The sequence below is a fragment of the Anomaloglossus baeobatrachus genome, chromosome 8 (assembly GCF_048569485.1).
Source record: "Anomaloglossus baeobatrachus isolate aAnoBae1 chromosome 8, aAnoBae1.hap1, whole genome shotgun sequence".
Classification (NCBI taxonomy): domain Eukaryota; kingdom Metazoa; phylum Chordata; class Amphibia; order Anura; family Aromobatidae; genus Anomaloglossus; species Anomaloglossus baeobatrachus.
Window position 1 is genome coordinate 197,868,429 of NC_134360.1, and position 13,526 is coordinate 197,881,954.

Genomic DNA, 13,526 nt, shown 5'->3' on the forward strand with positions numbered 1-13,526 from the left:
TATATAAAACAAATGTTAAACAAAATAAAAAAACTTTTGGTGTAGTCAATGATACAACTTGTAAAACTGCACCCTAACCCATAAAGTTGGACATATATATAAAAAATATATAATAATAATAATAATAATAAAAAAAAACTAAAAATGTAGCAAGCATATTAATTATACTGTCATAAATAAAAGTGATAAAAATTCGATAGAAAAAAAATATGGTATACGGTAACTAAAAACGACATCTCGTTCTGCAGCCGGTCAACTTCTATTTTTTTCATGTGCACCACATTTATCCGAATGACATTAAGACACCTGAACTTAAAGTCTACGATGCAGACTCTATGTCAAGTTTTCAACACTTTATCATTGCATTTCACCAACTTGTAGAGCCTGCACATAATACACTCCACTGCAGGCTGCTAGATCACATTCTGTCCTTATTACCACAAACAAATGTTCTTTCTGAAGTCACTCTCCAAGATGTCAAACAAAATAAAAGCTCAAATCTTTAAATTTACTAAGAAATAACAAGTAGATTGCCAGGGATCCGATTGCTCCCAACTAACTCCAACTCCCAGAGAGGTGCATAGCTTAGGCGACTGATGTGCACAGCTCCGGGGGTGGGTGGAGGTTGGGGGGTAGTTTCTTTGAGTGATCTCAGGGTCCGTATTCCCAATAATTTCCTTGTGATTCACAGGGCACTTAAACATGGTCACATTACCTCCTAATTTCACTTTCTATCCCCCATTGGTGTCCCTCAAAGTTGTGTACTAGGACCTCTACTCTTTTCCATCTATAATATTGCCCTGGGACAGCACAAAGAATCCCACATTTTCTAGTATCTTTCTAGTGCTGCTGAGAATACTGCTTGCACCCCTGTCCTAGATATCACTACTCTGTTGTCCAGACTTCTACAGTCTGTATAGTTGAGTATCTTATCAGACGGATATGCCTTGAGGTAACCTTTCACTTTACCTTGTCCTTCAAACCACAAATCCAAGACCTCAGTGCATCCTGCGGCCTCCAACCCAAAAATATTTTCAGAATTTGCAGGTTTTTTTTGTCAATTTTGCAACAACAAAAATATTAGCGCATGCCCTTAAAGTGAACTTGTCGGGTGCAATATGCACCCAGAACCACAAGCAGTTCTGGGTGCATTTGCTAATCCCTGCCTAACTGTCCCTGTATACTCTAGCATAGATGAAGGGATCTTTAGAAAAAATATTTATAAAGATCGTATATTATATGCTAATGAGAGAAGGGACTAGTCCCAAGGGCGTTTCTACCCTTAGCTGATCGGCCCATATAGCATGTTAGCACGCCCCTGTGGGTGTACTAACATGCTAATGATACTTAGCGCGGCCACACATACATCACTATTCGTGGAGGCCGGCAGAGGATAGATACGTACTGAGCATGATCCGGAGTCCTCAGCACTTCCGGTCATGCGCACTGTACCTCACTGAAGCCGGGAAGCTTACATCCGGGCATCAGTTTAGTGAGCATGATTGGAAGCGTCGGGTACTCCAGATCATGCGCAGTGCGCATCCATCCTCCGCCGGCCGCCAGGAACACTGAGGTATGTGTGTCATCGCTACATATCCTTAGCATTTTAGTACGTCCACAGGAGCGTGCTACCATGCTATGTCAGCTGACTAGCTAAGGGAAGAAACACCCTTGGGACTAGAACCTTCGCTCATTATCATATAATATACGATCTTTAGAAATACTTGTTCTAACGATCTCTTTATCTATGCTAGTGTATACAGGGACGGTTAGGCAGGGATTAGCAATACGCACCCAGAACTGCTCATGGTTTTAGGTGCATATTTCACCTGACAGGTTCCCTTTAAAGGGAACCTGTCATCAGAAATTTAGCTTGAAACCTAAAAGTTTCCCCCTCTGCAGCTCCTGGGCTGCATTCTAGCAGGTTCCTGTACTTTTTGTGGCCCCTTTTAAACCAAATTAAATACTTTATAAACTTGTACCTTTTGCTATGTAAATTTTGTAAATCGTCCATGGGGGCGGGCTCTCTGCTGACCGTTGCTGTTCCTCCAGCACATTGACGCCGTCCCCCCAACGCTGAATTTCATATCTCAGGACTCCGCCCCTGGGCGCCTGTGGTCCCGGGATGACAGGTTCCCTTTAAATATCTCTAGACTTGTGCAACATCATTCAAGAGTCTAATGATGACTTACAAGGCCATCAACAACCTGTCCCATTCATAAATCGGACCTAATCTTCTGCTACCTTCCTCCACATGTTATCTCTGGTCCTCACAGTACCTTTTTCCTTCCTTGCATCCTAAATTCCTCACACAACCATCTCCAAGATTTCTCTTGTGCTCCCCCTGTCGTCAGGAGTTTCCTACACCAGTAACATCAGGGTCTTTCCCACCCTGGAAACCTTTAAATGCAAACAGATGACCCACAGTCAAGGAAGCCTACAACCGGCAATAGACACTGCCATTTCAGCAGCGTCTACCCTCACTGTATTGTGTTGTAAACCCTCACGGTCGGGTCCTCACCCATTGCACAAAGAACTAGCCAAAAAAATTTAATTTATTTAAAAAAAAAGAGCTTAGAAGGAGCCCATCAAATTTACTACAGTTTGTAGCAGAAAGAGGCGTAAATTATAGCAGAAATCTACTCCATATGTAGATGGGGTATGAAGTTGTCAGGGACAATCTTTATTACAGTTTATGGAAAGTATGGAGCAGAGGTGAGAAGTAACAGGGGACCAAATACTGAAGGGGGGCACAAGTGAGGGGTTTAACCCTTACCGCGTTTTCAGCACTGGACAGAAAACACTGAAATACGATCATGTATAAGCTGTTCAGCCCAATATCTGAGCTCAGCAGCTCTGTTCTTCCTCCTACAATGCTACAACGTCCGACCCACTAATGACAAACAGAATTAACAGGAGCAGAAGTGGCAGTGATAAAACCAAATTTTTCATTTTGACAAAAAACAGAATCAAACCAACCTCCAATTAATCACCAAGCCCTAATGGCACCGGTCTGTCACTAAGGCTACTTTCACACATCAGTTTTCTGCATTCAGGCACAATCCTTTTTTTTCCTGATCCAACGGATCCGGCAAAAAAATGTAAAAACCGAATCCACCGGATCCGTTCTTTTAACGGATCCGTTATGCTGGATGCATAAAAAACGGATCCGTTGGATCCGTTTTTGCATCCGTTTTGTCCAGTTTTTTTTTTTCTGGATCAGTTTTTTCAAAACATTGGAGCATGCTCAGGTTACAAAAACTGATCCGGCAGCCGCATCCGTGTTTTGCCGCATTACATCGGATCCGGCGTCCATAGGCTTCCATTGTAAAACACGCCGGATCCGGCGCAATGCGTTTTTTTTGCCGGACAAAAAAACGTTACAAGATACGTTGCCTCCGGCCGCCGCTTTAGGCAATTATGCCGGATTCGGCAAAAGCCGGATGCAACGCAAGGCCATCAGGCACAATCCGGCGCTAATACAAATCAATGGTGATAAAACGGATCCGGCGCCAGATCCGTTTTATCTGTTTTTTTCCGTATTGTGCCTGATGGAAAAAAACTGATGTGTGAAAGTAGCCTAATTTAGAGTACGCGCACAAGTTTTTTCCTGAAGCGTCTTCTTAGAGGTTTCTTGTGCCGATTTTGCCAGGACGTTTTATTTTTTTTATTCTGTGTGCATTAATAGTGATTATATTTTAAATATAAAGCACATAATAAAATATAAAATAAACAATAATAAAAAATAGAGGAGAGATTAGCGCTGCACAGAAAGCAGTTAGGATGAAGCGGAGATGGAGCTGCCTGCGCTGTAAACGCTACCAGCGAAACTGTAGAACATTTTTAACAATCAATAACAAATCTCTTCAACTTGTAAACGTACACGCAAAGCAATAATGAAAAAGGAGCAGACATAGCCTTTAAGATTTACTTTGATAGGAATCAATATGTCAGTCCGATATTGCTCAAGTGGAATAAGTTAGGCATGAACTGTATTGCATTAATAATAAGAAAATCCCAGAGTCCCGAGCCGCACAGCGCATGTGACTCTCGGAGACTACGCTCTATGGATGGCACTGTGCTACCTAGAAAACTAGTTCAGCTAGCTCTTGTTCATTTTAGGTTTAATGTCTGGAAACAGAAGCCTTAAAGGGAAACAGTGGCCAATATTTAAGTTTACAATCTATTGCTTCACTGTACAGAGAAGTCAGTATTTGAAAAATTTGTAGAGCGTCTGTACTTAAAATTTTGGGTTTTGTTTCAGTGTTTACCCAAAATTAACACCAGCAAGAATTTTTTGGCCTTTTAGGCTTAAATATACGTCTTACCCCAAAAATAAGCCCTAGTTGCGGTTCAATACTGAAGTGTCCATGCAGCTAAAGTTAAAGAACACTGCAGAACACTTCATTATAGAAAGCAGACACCCCCAAAAGAAAGAAGATAGAAGACCCCACAATCATACTCACCAGACCCCAAAAGGGAGAGCATGCAGAGGAACTCATTGATGATGTGTGGTGGAACGTATGCGTGAATGCACACACACTGTACTGCTCCGGGACCTGGGACACAGTGTGGTGGAACACATTGATGTGCTCCACCGCAGGTCCTCACACTCCACTGCAATGTGTCCTAAGTCCCCCTGCTGGCTGTAAGCAATATGGTATTCCTGGATGTTGTGTGTGTGAAGGGGACGATGCAGGGGACGACCGCTGTGGAGCACACCTGCTGGGATTGCCCGCCAAGGATCGCACAAAAGACCTTGGAGTGATGCAGATGTCCTGGGTCTGGTAAATATGATTCTCTTGGTGGGAAGGGGGGGGTGCTACTTTTTTTGGGAGGTAAACCTACCCCAACCTGTGTCTTCTCAGAAATAAGTCCTACATTGAAAAAAAAACAAAAAAAAACCAAAACCCTAGCACATTTTTCGGGGCAAAAAATAATATAAGACAGTATCTTATTTTCAGGATAGCTCTGTACTCCTCTGTTACGCCTCCTAACCTTTTGTCACTACATGCACAACGAGGCATTGCCATTCACTTTGGCAAAGGGGTGTATCTCTGCCCAGGTCGACATGGGTCAAAGGGACAGAATCATTAAGGTGTTTATGCCAGAATTCTGATCTAAAAATATTTTTACACAAGAATAATGTGTCATTTGGCATTTACACCCCAATCTTGCTCTTCTACAACAATATGGGAGGAGCATTGGCTTAACTACATCCATCGTTAGATTCAATAAAACATGAGTCACTTAAGTGGCGTGACTTACTCCAGGAATGTACTTGGTATATTTCTGGTGGCAGGACAGGCAAGTTAATAGATGCCCTTAATTCATTAATTGGTGTGCGCCTCGAAATGGCTTGGGCACATAGTATTCCTGCTTTACACTTGATAGATACTGAACACCCCTCTGCACTACATGTGTCTGTGTGACCGGCACCCTATAGAAGCCTGATCTATGTGCAGGTATAATACTAAGCAGCATGGCCCCCCCCCCATCGCCCTTACAGCTTCTGCATTCTGCTGGGACTCGGTGTGCGAGCCGCCTGCATTGGAATCAGTATGACCTGCTGAATATTAGATAGATTCCTCTCTTACAGTCCAAATGAGCAAGATCACAGCTCAGCCTGTATGGCCTTATACTTATTTTAGAAGTTAGTTGAAGGAATGACAATCCCTCTGTCCGTGCCTGCAGGCATAGATGGTACTGGCTCCATCTGCTCATGTCATGCTGAACTTACAAGGTGTTCAGTGATGTGTGCACCTCATGGGTTCTTCCTAGTCATTTTTTCTAGCGCATGACACATTTAGTGCCCCCACGTCTGTATACTGATATAACCTCATTACAGGATGCAATGGTAGAATCCTGTATTCAGAATGAGGATATTAAAGGTGTTGCAAACCAGAAGAAACAGTCTAAAGCAGGGTTCCCCAACTCCAGTCCTCAAGGCCCACCAACAGTGCATGTTTTCAGGATTTCCTTAGCATTGCACTGCTGTTGGAACCAGCACCTGGGCAGGTAATTATATTAACACCTGTGCAATACTAAGGAAATCCCAAAAACCTGCACTGTTGGTGGGCCTTGAGGACTGGAGTTGGGGACCTCTGGTCTAAAAAACCTACAGTGACCTTGGAACCTTGATCAACCTTCTAAGCAGGAGGATTTTATCACTTACATTTACATGGATGACATATCAGACAACACAAAAGGTTGGTGATGGGATATCTGATAATGAGTAGTAGTTTGTGAGCTACCGACCTTTATACAGACATTTAGAATGGGCACCTAAAGGAAGCCCATACACAAAAGAGCACTGCTTCATGACTCCAATATAGTAAGTGGAGAAAACCACAGTAGGTCACACCTCTGGTAACAGATTATCTTCACTGAAAACAAATATCCAGACTGTAAATTTGAAATGCTCTTTCTCTGACCCAATCTCATCTGTCGGGAAAGAGCCGGAAGATCTTTAGGTACATAAAAGTGACAGCTAGTCTCACCTAAACAGGCAGGTTTGGCCAACTTTGATCAGCTTGTTTGTGGGCCTTAAGACAACACTTCGTGTCTAGTCTGCCATGTGGTGGGGTCTAGAAGAGGGACAGTTCATTTTTATGGTGATGAAGATACAGTAAAGAGAAGCAAAAAAAGATTTGCACTAACCCTGGTAAGGCGTCCACGTCGGTACTTCATTGACGATGCACTTGGGCATCAGGAACTGCTTGGCCTGTACTCGTATACTGGCATTCTGGGAGCCTCTTGTGATAACTAGAGCCCCAACAACACAAGACTAAAACACATGTCAAAATCGTAAAAGACCTAGTAATCACAAGAGTCGCCAGTAGTGATGACCGAGCACTACCATGAAAATCTTCGAAAAAAATTAGAGTTGCCCATTGACTTCCATTATTCTCGGTAAGCAAATCAAGCCCATCCAAGCATCAAAATGTTCATTACAAATAACGAGCACTCAAACTTGGTAGTACTTGCTCATCACTAGTTGTGAGTACCCAGCACCTGAGCATGGTAGGGTTCGCTCATCACTAATTATGAGTGCTGAGCACCCAAGGATGGTAGTGTTCACTTATCACTAGTTACGATTACCGAGCACCGGAGCATGGTAGTGCCCACTCATCACAAGTTACGAGTACAGAGCATGATAGTGCTCGCTCATCACTAATTATGAGTAACGAGCACGGTAGTGCGCAGTCATCCCTAGTTATGAGTACAGAGCATGGTACCGCACGCTCATCACTAGTTCCAAGTAACAAGCACCTGAGCACGGCAGTGCTTGCTCATCACTAGTTACGAGTACAGAGCATGGCAGTGCTCACTCATCACTAGTTACGAGTACGGAGCACCTGAGCATGGTAGTGCCCGCTCATCACTAGTTACGAGTACTGAGCACCCGAGCATGGTAGTGCCTGCTCATTCACTAGTTACAAGCACCTGAGCATTGCTTGCTTTCACTAGCTACGAGTACCAAATACACTAGCATGATAGTGCTCGCTCATCACTAGTTACGAGTACTGAGCATCTGAGCATGGTAGTGCCCGCTCATCACTAGTCACCAGGATTCAGGTATTCAAGTGCGCAGCCATAATGTTCGCATGTTCATGTTCTGTAGGTAAAAAAAAAAAAAAGAGGACTTTGTACCAGGGTAATGCTAATCTTTTGGCTCATCTCTAAAGTCTACTTCATTTCTGATCACTTCCAAGAATGGGGTCAGAGACGTCACATCTACAGCTTTCTGTCAGGTTGCAAGCATGAGCGGCCTGTATTGCGCATCTGTCCATATTAACAGGCCCTGCTCGCATCTTGATGACTAAGGGAGCAAAGTCAGATTACTCCTTTGAGATGACCACCCATAACTGCTTTATAAAATGATCTTCTGCAGAAGAAATCCTCTTCAACCACAATATATGAAGCGGAACATCTGGTCTCAATAAAAAGGTGGGCTTCTCACAGAAATGGTCTATTGGAGAGGTTTTGCTGTATTTATCTTCTTGAAATAAGACCAATTTTCTTTTTTAACAAAGTATATTTCAGAGAGGTGATTTGCGGGATGCACCATTTCATGGTATTAATCTTGAATAGTTTCCATTGAGCACCGCTGTGCCGTGTTAGTAAAAACAATTTGCTAAGACACGGCTAATTTCACAGCATAATAAAATATAAAAAAATGCTACTTAAATGGAAGCGAGGACAAAAATTGAATGCTGTGGATTCAATAATAAAAAGGACTAACCAAAGAGCAAATTCTAGTTTTCAATTTACGGAGCACTACTTGGCCTAAATTGTGCAACGTTTTATTTACAACCATTCAATAATGTGAGGACAAAGCAAGAAAAGTAATCATAAAGGTATAAAGGAAAAAAAAAGGTGATGAATTACCATCTCCATTTCATGCTAATTCCAACCCCACGGACAACAATCTTTTGAGGCTGGTCATCTCTTATATTCCACTTATGAGATGTAACGCAAAAAGCACAAAAGTAAAAACTTAAAAAAGGTGTTTAAAAGGTCGGTAATAAATCGTTACATCACCTTCAAGTAACAAAACCAAAACTAAAGAACTACCGTATTTTTCGGATTATAAAACAGACTTTTCCAACCAAAAATTTGTGAAGAAAATGAGGGGTACGTCTTAAAATCCGAATATAGCTTTACCTGTTTGGTTGTCTGTGCGGTGACCGGGTGCGCTCGGGAGGCCGGGTACCTGTGCCTGCGTGCGGGCGGCAGCCGGGTACCTGTGTCTGCGGGCGGGCGGCAGCCGGGTACCTGTGCCTGCGGGCGGGCGGCAGCTGGGTGCTTGTCGGTGCCGGCTGCCTCTCTGTGCGGGTGGGCGGCCTGCTGGCTGGCAGGTATCCCAGTTTCAAATGATGGCGCCGGGAGTCAGTGCGTGCGCAGATGGAACGCTCAAGTGCCATCATTTGAACCGGGACAGCGGACAGATTGGGACTCTCACCGCACCAGCCTGCTGCACCACTCACCTGCCGCTGCTGCTGCCACTACTGATCTGCCGCGCCTGTCGCCACGGATCCGCCGCCACTGACTGCCGCTGGCACCATGGACCAGCCGCGGTTGACCGCACAACCTCTGCCTCCTGTGACCCCGCTTCACCACCACTGCTGCCCCCCCATCCGGTAAGACAACACCGGAGTATAAGACGGACGCCATTTTTATTTTTTTACTTTTTTTTATCTCTAAATTTGAGGTGAGTCTTATAATCCAGTGCGTCTTATAAAGCGAAAAATATGGTACATTACCTCCTGATAATGGTCGATTCTGCTGTCGGCCATGGTTACAAATGTAGCTTTTAGATCGGTCCGCATGTTTTTTGTCCATCGGTCCCAGTCGGCTTTCAGAGCGTTATTGGCACATTCTACTTTATCTTCAAGTTTTTCAATCTCTTCCTTCAGCTGCAAAAAAAAAAAAAAAAAAAAAAAATATAACCACATAAAAATGCAGATAATGCCTTAAAATAGTTAAACTGCAAGTATTAGTCCAAGTGATCAGGGGAGAAGTCGCAGTACCAGGCAGAGGCATATTGGTATGGAGGTTGCGGAACTGGGCACGGCAGTGAGTTTTGCTGCTCCATTGATGTGTTGATCGATAGGGTTTATGGAGGCTGGACCCCCAGTGGTTATACATTAATAGCCTGTCCTAAGGATAGGCTATCACTTTAAAATCCCATAGACCACCTTAAACAATTGGTATGTGTCAGTGTCATATGTTATGTGCTGGGTAAGTCTATAAAGATAACAAGTCAGAATATATCTAATGGATTTCAAAGGGGAAGTGTTGGGGGAGTACTCTGAGACATGTAAAAATATGGGGGTGGGGTAAGGAAGAATAGGCGAGATTTATCCATTACATGTTGTTAACGATGTGATCCTGTTTTATGTGGCCTGTGAGGACTCTCAGCATAGTGTATAAAGAACAAGTAGAAAAGAGTCACCAAATGGGACAAACTTTGTTTTATAGTTTTTATATGTAAATAAACCGTACAAGTGAAATTGTGAAAATTTGCAATATATCAATCAAAGAAACATGCATCTTATGCCATTAATCAATCCCCCCCCTAAGCAATTTATTCACAGTCAAAGACTGCTCAAATCTGTCCAAGGGTCTGTCTCTAAAGACAGGTCAAACTATGCCTGCTGCCTATAGAAGTCTATTGAGACAGGAAGAAGAGAGTGAGAAACAGGCTAAACATATAAAGAGAACTCCTGTAGGCTCTATCACAGGCACATTCTCGGGGAAAACAGTGCTTGAACTGGGGGCCTCAATTTGCCAGCTGATGGCCCTTTAATCTCTTTATACATTATGAGCACAAAGTATTCACTACTAGCTGAAGCGCATGCAATTAAGGTTTAAGTCCGGTTGCTGGCCAGTGTGGGCGGGCAGAGTTTGCACACTCTGCGCTCTCATCTCACTCCAATTATCAAGACAGCAGCCCGTGTCTCGTAATGTACATGCACTAGCCCCAGTGCCTCCTGTGTTGTGTACAGTATATGCACTAGCCTCAATGAGTGTCTCCTCTGTGGTGTATATGCACCAGCCTCAGTGTCTCCTCTGTGGTGTATATGCACCAGCCTCAGTGAGTGTCTCCTCTGTGGTGTATATGCACCAGTCCCAGTGTCTCCTCTGTGGTGTATATGCATCAGCCTCAGTGAGTGTCCCCTCTGTGGTGTATATGCATCAGCCTCAGTGAGTGTCTCCTCTGTGGTGTATATGCACCAGCCTCAGTGTCTACTCTGTGGTGTATATGCACCAGCCCCAGTGAGTGTCTCCTCTGTTGTGTATATGCACCAGCCCCAGTGAGTGTCTCCTCTGTGGTGTATATGCACCAGCCCCAGTGTCTCCTCTGTGGTGTATATGCACCAGCCCCAGTGTCTCCTCTGTGGTGTATATGCACCAGCCCCAGTGTCTCCTCTGTGGTGTATATGCTCTAGCCCCAGTGTCTCCTCTGTGGTGTATATGCACCAGCTCCAGTGTCTCCTCTGTGGTGTATATGCACCAGCCCCAGTGTCTCCTCTGTGGTGCATATGCACCAGCCCCAGTGTCTCCTCTGTGGTGTATATGCAGCAAACCCATTGTCTCCTCTGTGGTGTATATGCACCAGCCCCAGTGTCTCCTATATGATGTATATGCACCAGCCCCAGTGTCTCCTCTGTGGTGTATATGCACCAGCCCCAGTGTTTACTGTGTGGTGTATATGCACCAGCCCTAGTGTCTCCTATATGATGTATATGCACCAGCCCCACTGTATCTTGTGTGATGCATATGCACCAACCCGTCTCCCATATGAAATACATAGACCAGCCAAAGTGTATCCTGTGTAATGTACATGCACCAGCCGCAATGTATCCTGTGTAATGTACATGTAACAGTCCCAGTATATCCTAGGAGATGTAGACACAACAGTCTCAGTGTCGTATACATTGACTGCGCTCCAGACCAAAGCAAATCTGGAATACGGGTGAAGAGGAGCAACATGATCAATACCACCTAACACCTAATGACTCACCAAAGAAAAGGAAAAGCAGCTCCAGCCATCACATTAGGGGGCGAGTTAATTGACTAAATATAGCAAGATAATTTTCAAGTTCATCATTTTTTTACATACTGCAAATGATGTCATAAATAACCAAATGGCCCTTGGCAAAAAAAAAAAAAAAGTTCTTCACATCTGGTCTGGGGAATAAACTGAGAAAAATTGCTAAATAATGCAGAACACAGGTCACAAAATGGTCAGAAATAAAGGTATTTCTCATGTACGCACATGATCGTTTATTCTTCTGAATTGAAAAATACAGGAATTAAAAAAGGTTAATAAAAATAATATAAAAACAAACAAAACTTTTTTTTTATCATGCTAACAAATGTTTTGGCTGTTGGACATCTAAAAACGTTTGAAGAGAATTCTATATTTTCTCTAGATGATTCTGCATCCCGGGCAGAGCTAGTTCAGATTTTAGCTTTCGTAACACACATTCTCTCCACGCTTTCCCCCATTGAAGACCATCTGCATCTGTTGTCTACAAATACACGTAGAAAAAAATGTGAGCTATTGGAAAGTCCCCTGGGTGAAAACAGACCCTAATTTAATCACAGATTGTGTTTTCCGAAAAAAGAGTGAAACTGGCACAGAATAAAACTGCACATTATGTTGGCATCTGCAGTTGTGTAGTAATTGGACAAATTTAATGAACTTGTATTGATACACAGATTTATTTTACTCGCGGCCTCAGAAGAGATTGATGTTTGCAAAATGATCATTTTACAAATCAGGGTTTCCGGTTACAAATATTGAACGTCTTCGTTCACATTCCCAAAGAGCGTGGCGATTATTTTGTTATGTTTATCGGTCATCGTTGTACCTATTATATATCTATCCCTCCCTCCAAATATCCATCCATCCATCCAAATATCCATCCATCCATCCAAATATCCATCCATCCATCCAAATATCCATCCATCCATCCCTCCATCCATCCCTCCAAATATCTATCCATCCATCCATCCCTCCATCCATCCCTCCATCCATCCATCCCTCCATCCATCCCTCCATCTATATACACATACATTATTATTATTATATATATATATATATATATATATATATATAGTACAGACCAAAAGTTTGGACACACCTTCTCATCTCTAGAACAACTATTAAGATGAGACTTTGTGCAGCAGGCCTTCATGGTAAAATAGCTGCTAGGAAACCACTGCTAAGGACAGGCAACAAACAGAAGAGACTTGTTTGGGCTAAAGAACACAAGGAATGGACATTAGACCAGTGGAAATCTGTGCTTTGGTCTGATGAGTTCAAATTTAAGATATTTGGATCCAAGCATTGTGTCTTTGTACAAAAGGTGAATGGATGGACTCTACATGCCTGGTTCCCACCGTGAAGCATGGAGGAGGAGGTGTGATGGTGTGGGGGTGCTTTGCTGCTGACACTGTTGGGGATTTATTCAAAATTGAAGGCATACAGAGCCAGCATGCCTACCACAGCATCTTGCAGCGGCGTGCTATTCCATCCAGTTTGCATTTAGTTTATTTTTCAACAGGACAATGACCCCAAACACACCTCCAGGCTGTGTAAGGGCTATTTGACTAAGGAGAGTGATGGGGTGCTAACCCAGATGACCTGGTCTCCACAGTCACCAGACCAGAACCCAATCGAGATGGTTTGGGGTGAGCTGGACCGCAGAGTGAAGGCAAAAGGGCCAACAAGTGCTAAGCATCTCTGGGAACTCCTTCAAGTCTGTTGGAAAACCATTTCCAGTGACTATCTCTTGAATCTCATCAAGAGAATGCCAAGCGTGTGCAAAGCAGTAATGAAACCAAAAGGTGGCTACTTTGAAGAACCTAGAATATAAGACATATTTTCAGTTGTTTCACACTTTTTTAAGTATTTCATTCCACATGTGTTAATTCATAGTTTTGATGCCTTCAATGTGAATCTACAATTTGTAGAGTCATGAAAATAAAGAAAGCTCTTTGAATGAGGAGGT

The 13,526-nt window shown here is 43.2% G+C and overlaps 1 protein-coding gene across 1 annotated transcript in view; it reads right to left on the reverse strand.

Moving 5' to 3' along the window:
• The window catches only part of SNX7 (sorting nexin 7), a 130,787-nt gene that overhangs the window by 18,233 nt on the left and 99,028 nt on the right, over positions 1-13,526 (reverse strand). Inside the window, exon 8 of the mRNA XM_075321042.1 lies at positions 9,267-9,419. Within this exon, the coding sequence (XP_075177157.1) occupies positions 9,267-9,419 (153 nt within the window). The remainder of the gene's footprint in view (positions 1-9,266; positions 9,420-13,526) is intronic.